This window comes from Sturnira hondurensis, unplaced genomic scaffold, assembly GCF_014824575.4.
Source record: "Sturnira hondurensis isolate 20B ecotype Veracruz unplaced genomic scaffold, ASM1482457v3 Scaffold0013063, whole genome shotgun sequence".
Classification (NCBI taxonomy): domain Eukaryota; kingdom Metazoa; phylum Chordata; class Mammalia; order Chiroptera; family Phyllostomidae; genus Sturnira; species Sturnira hondurensis.
In genome coordinates, this window is record NW_028085694.1 from 2,070,153 (window position 1) to 2,082,669 (window position 12,517).

General features: G+C 35.7%; 1 protein-coding gene across 1 annotated transcript in view; it reads left to right on the forward strand.

Annotated features, from left to right (window-relative positions):
* SELENOF (selenoprotein F) overlaps positions 1-12,517 on the forward strand; it is a 50,485-nt gene that overhangs the window by 22,405 nt on the left and 15,563 nt on the right. The window contains exon 3 of the mRNA XM_037060923.1: positions 11,232-11,295. Within this exon, the coding sequence (XP_036916818.1) occupies positions 11,232-11,295 (64 nt within the window). The remainder of the gene's footprint in view (positions 1-11,231; positions 11,296-12,517) is intronic.

Below are 12,517 nucleotides of genomic sequence, written 5' to 3' on the forward strand. Positions count from 1 at the left end.
TCCATGTATACACTAAATACATCTTGGTATAGGCTCTGAGACTGTGGAAATATGACAGTAGTCACTGTCCTTCTCAGTGACTTCTCCTCAGTAGGAGAAATAGACATGGAAATTGAACTAGAATGTAGTTAGCAACATATTCTACTGAGCTGAAACCTCATATTCATTTCCTTAAAGGTAATCACTGAAAGAATCAAATAAAACAAAAGTTGGAAGGAAGAGGGAATCAATAAATTTCTTAAAGTTGATGTATTGGGAACTATAAATATAACCCTGTTAATGTTTCTGGAAGTGACCAACAGAACTAAAAGTAAATGGTTGTTAATCATTAGGGAATTGACCAACAGAAGAACTAAAACAGTTTAAAAGTTACTGAGTCGGGGGTGAGAGGCAGAAGAAAATTTTTACTTATTTTATTCACTTCTGTACTGCTTTACTACTACTACTACTTTTTTCCCCCCAAGACACATTGATTTTTTTTCTAAAGGATTCAGTGAGCCTCGGCTGGTGTGGCTCAGTGGATAAAGTGCCGACCTGCAAACCAATGGTCACTGGTTCAATTCTCAGTCTGGGCACGTGCCTGGGTTGTAGGCCAGGTCCCCACTTGGGGGTACGCAAGAGGCAACCACACATTGTAACCAAAAACACTCATGTTCTATGAAAACACAAGAAGGAAGGGTATAACCATTTTATAGGTCAGATAAATATTACCACCTGCTTATACAGAAGTTGATACCTATGATAAGTTGGGAAAATAATTGGGGAAAGGTCATCTCTGGCAAAAGGATATGTTAATGAAAAGGCAGAGACAAAAGAAAGGTGGCCATCTAAGACACATCAGATAGCTTGGTTATGATGAAAGATAATGATTATTAAGGGGGGAGTGCCTTGCTTGATAAGAAGTTTTAACTCTACCCTTCAATCAGGGGAGAAAATTAAAAATTTTTAAACAATAGACTGGCGTCAGATTTGTAGTTGAATAACTTGTTGGTGATGTAAACCATAGTTGATAGTGCATGGGGGAGTGCTGTTACCAGGAAGAAAACATGGCAATCAGCCAACACATTGGTAGTAATGATGGAGAAGGAACAGATCTGAAAAAGATTTAGGCAATAAAACCTACAGGATTTATTGACTTAACTGGATTGGAGAGAGTAGGAATAAGAGAGGAGCTTTCTGGTGTTCTTACTTGACACACTGGTCACCCAAACTCAAGAAAGCTAGAATGGATTTCAACTAGTTACAAGGTAGCCCCCTAAGGCGATGGTGGATGGGAGAAAGGGCCGCAACAGAAGGTAACCTTTAATAAACCATACCCTTTAGCAACAAACTGCTTTTTCAATTTACTTTTTGAAGAAATGTGTTAAAAGTTTTATTTTGGCCCTGACTGGTGTAGCTGAGTGAATTGAGCATGGGACTGTGAACCAAAAGGTCGGGATTCAATTCCCAGTCAGGGCACATGCCTGGGATGCAGGCCAGGTCCCTAGTAGGGGGGCACATGAGAGGGAACCACACATCCATGTTTTCCTCCCTCTCTCCCCCTTCCCTCCCCCTCTTTCTAAAAATAAAAAATAAAATCTAAAATAAAAATGTTTCATTTTGAAGGCCATGAATTTTATCTGGGTACCATAATGAATTCTAAAACCGATAGTATACTTGTCAAACAGTGGGCAAAAAATAAAAATGTGTAATGGCCTGGGCGTTTGTTCTCATTTTATATGGTTGCTCTAAAGTTTTGAATAATGCTATTTAAGCTTTTGGATTATCGTAGGCGTATTTTTGTATCTGTTCTTAAAATATCTTAAGTGATTATTCTCTGTAGATCAAGAGAAACCATAATTTGTGCCAGCTGTGGGGGATTTTTTTGGTATTTCATATATTTGTAATCTTCCTTAAAGGTGATCCTAAATGCCCCCTTTTTATGACAGTTTTTTCAGTAATGGAGTGGTAATAGCAACACTAACACGAAGAAATGTATTCTCCGAAAAGCAGCTTTTGCTGTCATAAACAGAACTTTCATTCATGTTCCATTGCTGAGGCTATTATTGAAAGTGTGGATGTTGAACCATATATTTTGTCTGGATCTCAGTTTTTCAATTTAACAGGAAATTGGTTGTATTCTTTATACATTTAGGAGCAAAAAGACATTGAATTTTTATTTATTTATCTTTAGAGGTGAAGGGAAGGAGAGAAGGAGAGAAATATCAATGTATGGTTGCCTCTCATGCGTCCCCTGCTGGGGACTGGCCTGCAACCCAGGCATGTGCCCTGACTGGGAATCGAACCACGATCGTGTGGTTTGCAGGCCCGCAATCAGTCCACTGAGCTACACCAGCCAGGGCAACACTGAATTTTTTATTATTGAGTACTCTATACTAGTTTACCATTTTCCAACNTATTTATCTTTAGAGGTGAAGGGAAGGAGAGAAGGAGAGAAATATCAATGTATGGTTGCCTCTCATGCGTCCCCTGCTGGGGACTGGCCTGCAACCCAGGCATGTGCCCTGACTGGGAATCGAACCACGATCGTGTGGTTTGCAGGCCCGCAATCAGTACACTGAGCTACACCAGCCAGAGCAACACTGAATTTTTTATTATTGAGTACTCTATACTAGTTTACCATTTTCCAACATATTTTACTTATTACTAAAGGTCTCAGTGGTTTTATTAAAAACTACTTGCTATGACATTCAAGCTTAAACTCATTTTTACTAACATTTGGATAATTTTACCTAGTGATGTTTTGTCAGGTTATTTTCTTTCATTGTATATTTTATAAGTGTCTGTAGAATTAATTCATTGTTCCCAAGTGGTGACCCTGGATTATTCGTACATGTAGCTGAAGTATGAATGGAAGTAAGTCTTTAGGAGTTGTATTTGTCTCTAGATGAAAGTCTAATCAAACATTGTTACTGCTTGCTGTTGAAATTCTCATTGTTTTAGGTGCATGTACAAATTCTATTCCACTGGGTAGTACTGAAAGAAAATTCATTCTTTTTTTCCTGAGATTTCACAATTGAAATATTCTAATTTAGAATGGGGTAATGTCCAAGAAACATTTTTATTTTATTTTATTTTTATTTTATTTATTTTTGTACATTTTCATTGAGCTTTCTTAGTGGAACAGGGATTATATCTTTATGGAACAATTCCCCCAGTATATTCTTACCTTCTTTGGAGCCTAATCTGAGTTAGGTCAAAGTTACCTTGTTTGTTTTCTAGATTTTTCAATCTTAAGGCAGAAACTAAAAATACTAAAAGGAATAGCACTTTAATAGTGTGGGAGAATACATTTTAAACTTAAAGAGTTCCCTTAGACATAATAATTCATTGCTTTATATTTTTTCAGAGTTCAGTAGAAAGTACCTAAAAGTGAATACTGTAATCTCAGGATTCTAGCGTTAGAGAATTATACTTTCTAGCTTGGTTTAAAATTATAAAACTTAAAAGTATTTCCCTAATCATTCATATTAATTCATTGTTCTGTGCAAGAATGCCATCAGAATGTGTATGAAAATGTCAGCAGATAAACCATTTACCTTATATCTATAGTTATCTCTTAATTGGTCTTTACTCTCAGAAAACTGATAGGTTTCTCACAAAATTTTGAAGAGGTTTCAAATTTGAGACAAAAGTAAACATGAGGGGGGACCCAAAAATGGGAATTATCTTCTGGAGGGCAGGCCCCTTGTAGTACAAGCTTCCCCTGCTAGGTGAGGGTTCCAGGGACCCATCTGTATACATGTACCAGCCGGTTTTGTTGTAAGAGGCTACATTCAGCTTCAGTGAATGTTATTTTTGTAAGACTCTTCGACACATTTGCCCATTTCATGATGGGTGATTTACAAGCATACCTGCCCATACTATGCTGAGTGTTCAAGAGTCTTTGACCAAAAACATCATGACCCACCCTCCCTACTCACCTGATCTCACCCCAAGCAACCTTTTTTTGTTTCATGGGATGAAAAAAGTCCTCAAAGGGAAACATTTTGCCGATGTGGCAGAGGTGAAACAAAAAAGAGCAGAAGCACTAGAAGACATCAAAATTGACAAGTTCAAAAATCTGTTTTAAAGAGTGGGGAAAAAAACATCTCAATAGGTATAGTGAATCAAATGCAGAGTGCTTTGAAGGTGACTGAAGATTAAACATGTAAGAATAAATACACAATTTTTTACAAATAAATTCTGGTTTGGGGGGATGCCCACATATCTGCTACTTCAGTAACTTAACGTGAAATCTTGTCAAAGGGTTACCATTAGATCACAGAAAATTTAGTGTCCTAGTTATTTGTCCCTTTGATATTGTAGCTTATTGTTTCTAGCACTTCAGGCATTTTTTAAAATATCAGAAAATATGGAATGATTTGATGAGGAATAATGAATTAAAACTTAAAACTTTAGCAGATCATTAAACATGTGGTTTTGGTTAAAAAAAATTTTTTCCTGAGAATTAACTGGCCATATTTTGCTAAAAAACAGCTTTTGCATTACTGAAAGGAGTAAAGTTGATATTGAAAAATTACACTAGATGCAATTAATGTTTGGAAGAGTGCCTCACATGAATATAACATAATTGTTTTTCATTCAAAATGTCTAAATAACTTAATATTCAGCTTTCATCATGTTACGATCATACTCCCTTATTTTTAAATTTCTACATTTTATTTAAGGTCAAACTTTCAGTAGACCCATAAAATAGTTGCTCCCCAGATCTGAATTCTGTTTAGTAGTTAAAATTTTCCTTGTTTCACCTACTGTTAGAGCATTTTCTTTTTTTTTTTAAGATTTTTTTATTTATCTTCAGAGGAGAAGGGAAGGAGAGAGGAGAGAAATATCAATGTATGGTTGCCCCTCACGAGTCCCCTGCTGGGAACTGGCCTGCAACCCAGGCATGTGCCCTGAGTGGGAATCGAACCGGGATCCTGTGGTTCGCAGGCCCGTGTTCAAACCGTTGAGCTACATCAGTGAGGGCAGAGCATTTTCTTCATGTTACTGCCTAATGTTCAAGGTGTTCGCAGTTTTTTCTAATCATTCTATTGAATTTCAGTAATACTATAGTTTTACCTTTAAACAAAAGTGGAGTTTGAAAATAAGAATGTCTGCAAGCAATACTTCATAAAGGAAGACAGAATAACACTGCATTTGCCTTGCTTTAGTCGATCCTTACCTAATTTGCCTTTTAATTTGCTGAGTCAAGCAAAAGCTCTTTCATTGTTTTGTAATTTTTTGTCTCATTAATAGTTAACTATAGTCCAAAATGGTGATTGTGTTCTCATCCTTGGCTGTCCATTATAATAATTTGGGTAGCTTTAATTATTTAACAATAATTAAAGTCTTACACCTAAATCTCGCCCTCAGATATACTAATTTAGTTGGACTGGCGTAGGTTCCAGGGATAAGTAATTTTCGAACTCCAGATAATTCAAGTGTACACTCAAGGTTGAAAACCCTGCTGTAATGTAATTTGAATTTGAAAGCTTGAGAAATTTTTGGAGTGGCCATTCTAATTACAGAAGAAAAATTAATGATAGCCCTCAACCCAAAACAGAGAGCTCTGTTAACTATGAAAATGGGTTTCAAACACACAACTTAAACTTAACCAGCAGTATTAAAGCATTATCATAATAGCCATTGTTACTTAGTGAGCCTCTAAAGAATCTAGGCTTTTTGCGTTTTTTGTTAACTCCGTATAGCAGCTGGGAGGTAGGGAGTATCTTTTGTTCAGACAGGAAACTGAAGCTCAGAGAGTGACTCATCCAAGGGAATATGCTGCTTGTAAATGACGGAGCCAGAACTGGACTACATACACGCTTGATTTTATAACTTGAGGTCTTTTCCCTGAACTGCTGGGAGACAAACTGAGGCATATTAAAGTTTTTAATAGTTTAAGCTGAAATCAGTTCATACCCAGCGGCATCAGATGAAAGTGGTTAGGAGCACCACACTGACAGTGGCAAGACTTACACAGAACATGCAGAAGCAGAGCAAGGAATTATTTGATTGGGTACAGCTTAAGTAGTTGCCTGTTTTGGGAAATGCTGGTTGACTGTGGTTGTCTTTAGGTTTTGATTTCTTAACTGTGAAGCATTTACAGACTTAGGTTTTTGGTTTACTTACATAGGCTGCTAATTTTAGAGCCAACCCAGCCTAATGGCCTCCTTGTTTAATTTACAGTACCATGCTGTGTGAAAATTTGATATTTAATTTGACTTAGTTTATTTCAGGGTTTTTTGTTGTCCTATATTTTTGTCTCCCCTGTATGTATTCCCCTTTGCCCTGCACCCCACCTTTCAGCAATCCCCCTTTAGTTTATTTCCATGGGCCATACATCTAAGTTCTTTGTCTTCTTCATTTCCTATACTATTCTTAACCTTCCCCTGTCTGTTTTGTACCTATAATTATGCTTCTTATTCCCTGTACCTTTATTCCCTATTCTCTCTCCCTCCCATTCCCTGCTGATGACCCTCCAAGTGATTTTCATTTGTGCGATTATGTTCCTGTTCTAGTTGTTTGCTTAGTTCGTTTTTGTTTTTTAGATTCAATTGCTGATAGTTGTGAGTTTGTTGTCATTTTTACTGTTCTTATTTTTTATTTTCTTTTTATTAGATAAGTCCCTTTAACATTTCATATGATAAGGGCTTGGTGATGATGAACTCCTTTAACTTGACCTTATCTGGGAAGCACCTTATCTGCCCTTCCATTCTAAATGAAAGCTTTGCTGGAGAGAGTAATCTTGGATGTAGGTCCTTACCTTTAACAAAAAATTTTCTGACTGTCTATTTCTTTAGAGCCATGCATATCATCATCAACAAAAATACAGGGTTCCGTGGTTAGGCCATACGTACCCTGGGAGCTTTCAGGTCCTGGGTACTAGGGCAGCAGTTTGGACATGTATAGTGTAGGAGACATATACAGGGCCCAGCAGAAGTACTGCCTGCTTCAGTGTGGTTGGTAGGGTAATAATATGGGTGTAATAATTTATAGTTTTAATTTGAACACTTCGCCTAAAATGTCATGTTGTGCTTGAGAGTGATATTGTTATATTACAGAATTACATGCCTATGATTTTGTAATAAAAAAGGGGAGTTACTGTGCTGGACCCTGTATATTAAGTGCTTAGTTTTGGAAAGTAGAATATTTCTGACATGGACCCGGTTTATAGATTTGTGCTAGTGGTTATGATGGTGGCAATAAAAGTTAACAAGTGCGACACTTTTTTTAAATTTCAGAAAAGGTACATAATTCACAAATGTTCCCTTTTTCAGTGTTATGAATTATTTTGGAATCTAGCTATGGGAAATAGCATACACCATCTTTTGTCTTGCTGTTAATCTGAACTGTGTTGTAGCAACATAAACTTTACTTACAGCAAAGTTATCACCATAAAATAGTTTTGGTGTTTTTCTATACATGAAAACATCATTGTATGAAATTTTATAACAAGAGGTTGCTCCTGAGGGTAGAGGAGGGGGTGTGTGTGAGTCATTACATTCCAACAGGAATTTATCAGGAAAATCTTTCTACAGTGAAAGGGGTAGTACATCATCCCCCCAAATTAAGAAAATATATGAAACCAATAGAATCTACAGTTTATTTATATAAAATTAAATCTTTATTATACTTAAATGTATTTATTTAAATTGGGGAAAATAGCTAACCACAAAGATGAAATTTATTTTAAGAAAAATAAGTAAAAATCCCTTAATTTTTAAATGAGAGGAAAATTAGTAAATACAGAAATCCTGTTACAAATAAGGTAAATTTGTTAAAGAGCTGAAGTATTAGATATTAGATAATAGTTAGGTATTTCTACTTCCCACCTAGAAGACACTATTTGAAGTTTAGGAAAATCTGGCAATCATATGTAATATGGAAATAGGTATGGACGCCAAAGGGGAAAAATGCAATTTGGGGTATCATTTTTTAATTTTTCTAAAGGTGTCTATGTATTTCCATTTAAATTATTTGGCCTTAGTAATATAGAAGCCTAATGGAATAATGACATATAGTACCTAGAGTTAGATTTTCTATACAAACAAGTCTTCTCTAATACATATAGAAAATACAAGTTTGCTATATATATGTTATATAACTTGCTTCTTTGCTTTCTCTTCTAATGGTATTTTTGTATAAATGTTTGAGGTTCAGCATTTTTATATGTCAATAACGTTACTTTAAAAGATAAAAATGATAAGGATGAAAGTCAAGGAATTAAAAGTTTTACCCTGTTTTAATTTTTTCATACTTTATGCCCTTGAGAATTCCTGTTATACATAGCATTTATTTCCTTGTGTGTGAATTTGTGTGATGCCAAAATGCTTCTGATTACTTTTAAGACGTTGAAAATTTAACACAATTTGTAGCTAATTTAAATTATTTATTCACCATGAAAACAAATGTTTTCCTAAGAATACTACAAATTCATGAGTAAAATGCCACCTTAGCATCACAAATTAAATCTTTTAGAATTTGACTTTAATAATGTTATGCAGCTTTGAGTTACATTTTCTTTTTGTTTACCCTAGAGTGGAACCAAGCACAATCTAGTTTATAAAATGTCAAAGGAACATGAAATATTTAGAAAGTTATGTGATGAAAAAAATGTTTAATTCTTTTAAATGAATAATTTTCTGTATTCAACACACATGCATTGAGCATCTTGGTGTCCGGTTCTGGGAGAATTGTGACACATAAGGCATTCCCTGTCCACGGGGAAGTTATAGACTCTCTGTAGTACACTAGTAGGAGCACAGAATTCTGTGGAAAGTCCCCAGCGGAGAGTAGGAGACCAAGAAAAGTCTTCCTGGAGAAGGTCGCATCTGAGCTGCCTGTTCATTAAAGAATGTGTTCCTAACACTTTTCATTAATCAGTTGATAGTTTGTGGTGCAGAGACGTGCTTTCCGTGAATGGGCTAAAGTATGCTAGGAGACTGAGTCCTTCAGTCTTAGGAAATGGAGACTAACAATCAATGGAGATTAAGTGAGCAGGAGCCCCAGTTACAAGCAGCCAGGCGCCTCCTTATGTCCTAGTGCACCATATGGCTCCATGTGTGATGTTGTGAAGAATACTGGGAAGTACTGGTGTAGAGAATGCCGTTATCCACTAGTGATTCCATAGGGTCACAGACTCGCTAACAAAAGATAAATCTAATAACCACATTTTAAAATGACCTTTAAAAATTTTTTATTAATTCTGATAAAATATACATAACATAAAATTCATCATTTTAACCATTTTAAGTGTGCAGTCCAGTGACATTAAATGCATTGATACTGTTGTGCAATGTCACCGTCTATCAACAGAACATTTTCATCTTCCCAAACTGAAACTATACTCATTAAACAATATCACACACGCAGTGCTTCTCTCCTTTGGCCCCTGGCAACCACCGTTCTACTTCCTGTCTCTGAACTGGACCACTCTAAGTACCTCAGAAGTGGAGTCATACATACGGTGTTTATCTTTTTGTAATTGCCTTAGTTCACTTAGCTTAATGTCTTCAAGATTCATCCATGTCAGAGTATGTGTCATCATCTCCTTCCTTTTTAAAGCCAAATAACATTTTATTGCATGTATAATACCCATTTTGTTTATCTATACATTTGGGTTGGCTTCAGCTTTCGGCTTCAGTGTTTTTGGGTATATACCTAGAAGTAGAATTTCTGGATCATATCATTCTATTTTTAATTTTTTAAGGAAGCACCGTTTTACTTTTCATAGTGACCGTGCCACTTTACATTTCAGTAGCAGTTCACAAGGGTTCCAGACTCTCCACCTGCTCACACTCCCACTTGTTTTCTGTGTTTTTGATAATAACCATCCTAATGAGTGTTAGCAAGTGGTTATCTCCCTGTGATTTTTATCAACATTCTCCTAATGATTAATGATGTTGAACATCTTTTCATGAGCTTATTGGTAATATGGTCTAATATTTTCAAAGATATTTGAGGATAAGGAGAGGTATACAACCATTTTGAATAAGATTAACCAACTCTTACTCAAAAGCAATTTATTTTATAGAATTAGATCAGCCTACTCTTAAATGTTTTACTGCTACAAAGAATTTTAGCAATCCTCAATTTTTAATCTGAAATCCATTCATGGTTCCAGAGAGTCCACAAATAGCTGAATTACAGTAGAATTCCATCAGAGTCTCAAAAGCACTTCGGACCTTTAATATCTTAAGAACTATTGATGCAGCCTAGAATCACCAAAATATGAAAAGCTCGCTATCTCTTGCGTAGGTAAAATTAAGGTTATTTTTAAATTTCTACTCTGTGCTTTTCTATATTTTCCCAAGTACCTAAAATAACCATGTGTAGTACATGTGATTTTTATGCTATTTTAAAATTTAAAAGGTAAAACTTATCTTTAGCTCTTGGATGTACAATTAAAAAATGAGTCTGGAAGCTAAAAAGAAGCAAAATGGACATAGTGTGCTCCTATCGTTGCCTGCCATCCCTTAGAGTCACAGCATTTTCAAGTCACTACAAAAACCGTGGGCAGGCTCCATAGCTACAGAAAACTCGATGCTCACCATTGAAGACATTTCAGCTGAATTCATTACAATCAAATATTTGTTTTGAGTTTTTATAATGAGCTTTTACTATAGAATGCAGGTTCTAGATCTAGAAAAGCAATATTTACCACTGATTTTTTCAGCTTAAATTTGTTAAGAGAAGTGTTTACATTAAAATCTTTATAATGAGATTTTACAGGTTTTCCTATATTTACATATACTACACACTATGTTTACTTTTTAAAGATGTGCTTTAGTTTTGTTTAAGTTTATAACTATAATCACTTAATTTTAGAAGCAACTATACAGAATCTCATTAAGTGTCTATGTTGGATAGATGGATACATACCTGTGTTCATTTTAGTGTCCTAAAAAGCCATAGGACATCTTTAAGATTTTTGTGAGGAACTTTCTAGGACATCTGAACCTATGCAAATTCATTGTCAAGTCTCCATATCCCCCTGGATCTTTATGGCTAGGTTTACTAGCACTCCAAGTAGAGCTGCAACTCTCTACCACTTAATATCTTCAGGCCTCTGATGCCTTGTGTGTGGACTGGAACCAGATAGTTCTATCCAACTCTAGCAGTTGTTTGATATATGTATGTGCTTAACTGTAATGTTTATGCTGTGAAATTTTAGGTTTATTTTATAACTATATTTTTAATTTATACAAGTTTTTTAAATTTCTGGGGCCTTTTTTCCTTTCCAGCTATATGCAGGAGCTATTCTTGAAGTCTGCGGATGAAAACTGGGGAGGTTCCCACAAGTCCAAGGTATGTAAAATTAACTCCAATAAATTCTTAGTTTAATAATATAAAATCAACATTTCACAAGAACAATTTTATTAAAATATTCCTACAAATAAGACTTTTTAGCATTATACTCTCTCAACAGCATATGAATTTTTCCACATCTTTTTTCATGGAAGTGGGGTATTACAGTAATTACTGCCTTACAGTAATTGTTGAGTACAAGGTTACTTTAAGCAACCATAATATATGAAATCTAGATTTAAATGCGACACATGATGAGATGGTTAATACTTTGAAAGGAGAGTCTTTCCTTTACCAAGTGTAAATTTTGTGAGACCCTTTCTTCTATCAGATATGTCATCCCTTTAAATACCATTTCATTGTACTATGTTTTAAATGTAAATTGATTTATATAAAACTCCTAAGGAACAATAGCACTAGTGAAACTAGACCTGTGCTCAGTGACAAAACATCCAGAATAGAATCAATTAACATAAAACTTGAGGTGCAGAAGAGAGGAAGCCGTGCATGTTGTATGTCTCTACAGGAATTTTTTAAAGATGTTATTATTTATTTTAGACAAAGAGAGAGAGAGAAACATAAGTGTGTGGTTGCTTCTCATACCTGGCCTGCAATCCACGCATGTGCCCTGACTAGGAATCAAACCAGTAACCCTTTGATTCACAGGCTGGCACTCTATCCACTGAGCCACACCAGCCAGGGCTTCTGCAGGAATTTCTAAAGAGAATTATATGAAAGGATAATTGTAAAAGAGTGTTTATTCTTTTGGTTGACATCAAACAGTAATGGAGTTTTGCAGTTCCAAAAATACTTGTGCTAAAACTTTTTTCTATTTTGTCCTTATATTCCACTTGAAAATCAGTTTTATGAAATTGAACTTTTCTGAAGGTTATCAACCAATGGGTGTCGGTACCAGTACAATGCCAACAGGAATCCTCAATTTAGGGTACTGAAGGAAATTTTATTCGGTGCAAGCAACTCAACTGTGATTGAGCAAGGCTGTGTAACAGCGCAGCTGTGGAGCAGCTCAGTAGTATTGCAGCTCAATTATGAGGCAGCCCTTTCAGGCTAGACCGCTCTGCTACGCTGTGCTCTGCTGTGGTCCAGGAAAATGTCTTCGTTGTTTCAGCTCCAGGTGGGGAAAAACAGTTTTCGTTCTCCAAGCCATAAGGGAGCTGACTTATATAGAGAGAAGTGCCTGCCCCTGGTGCCTGATTGGTCC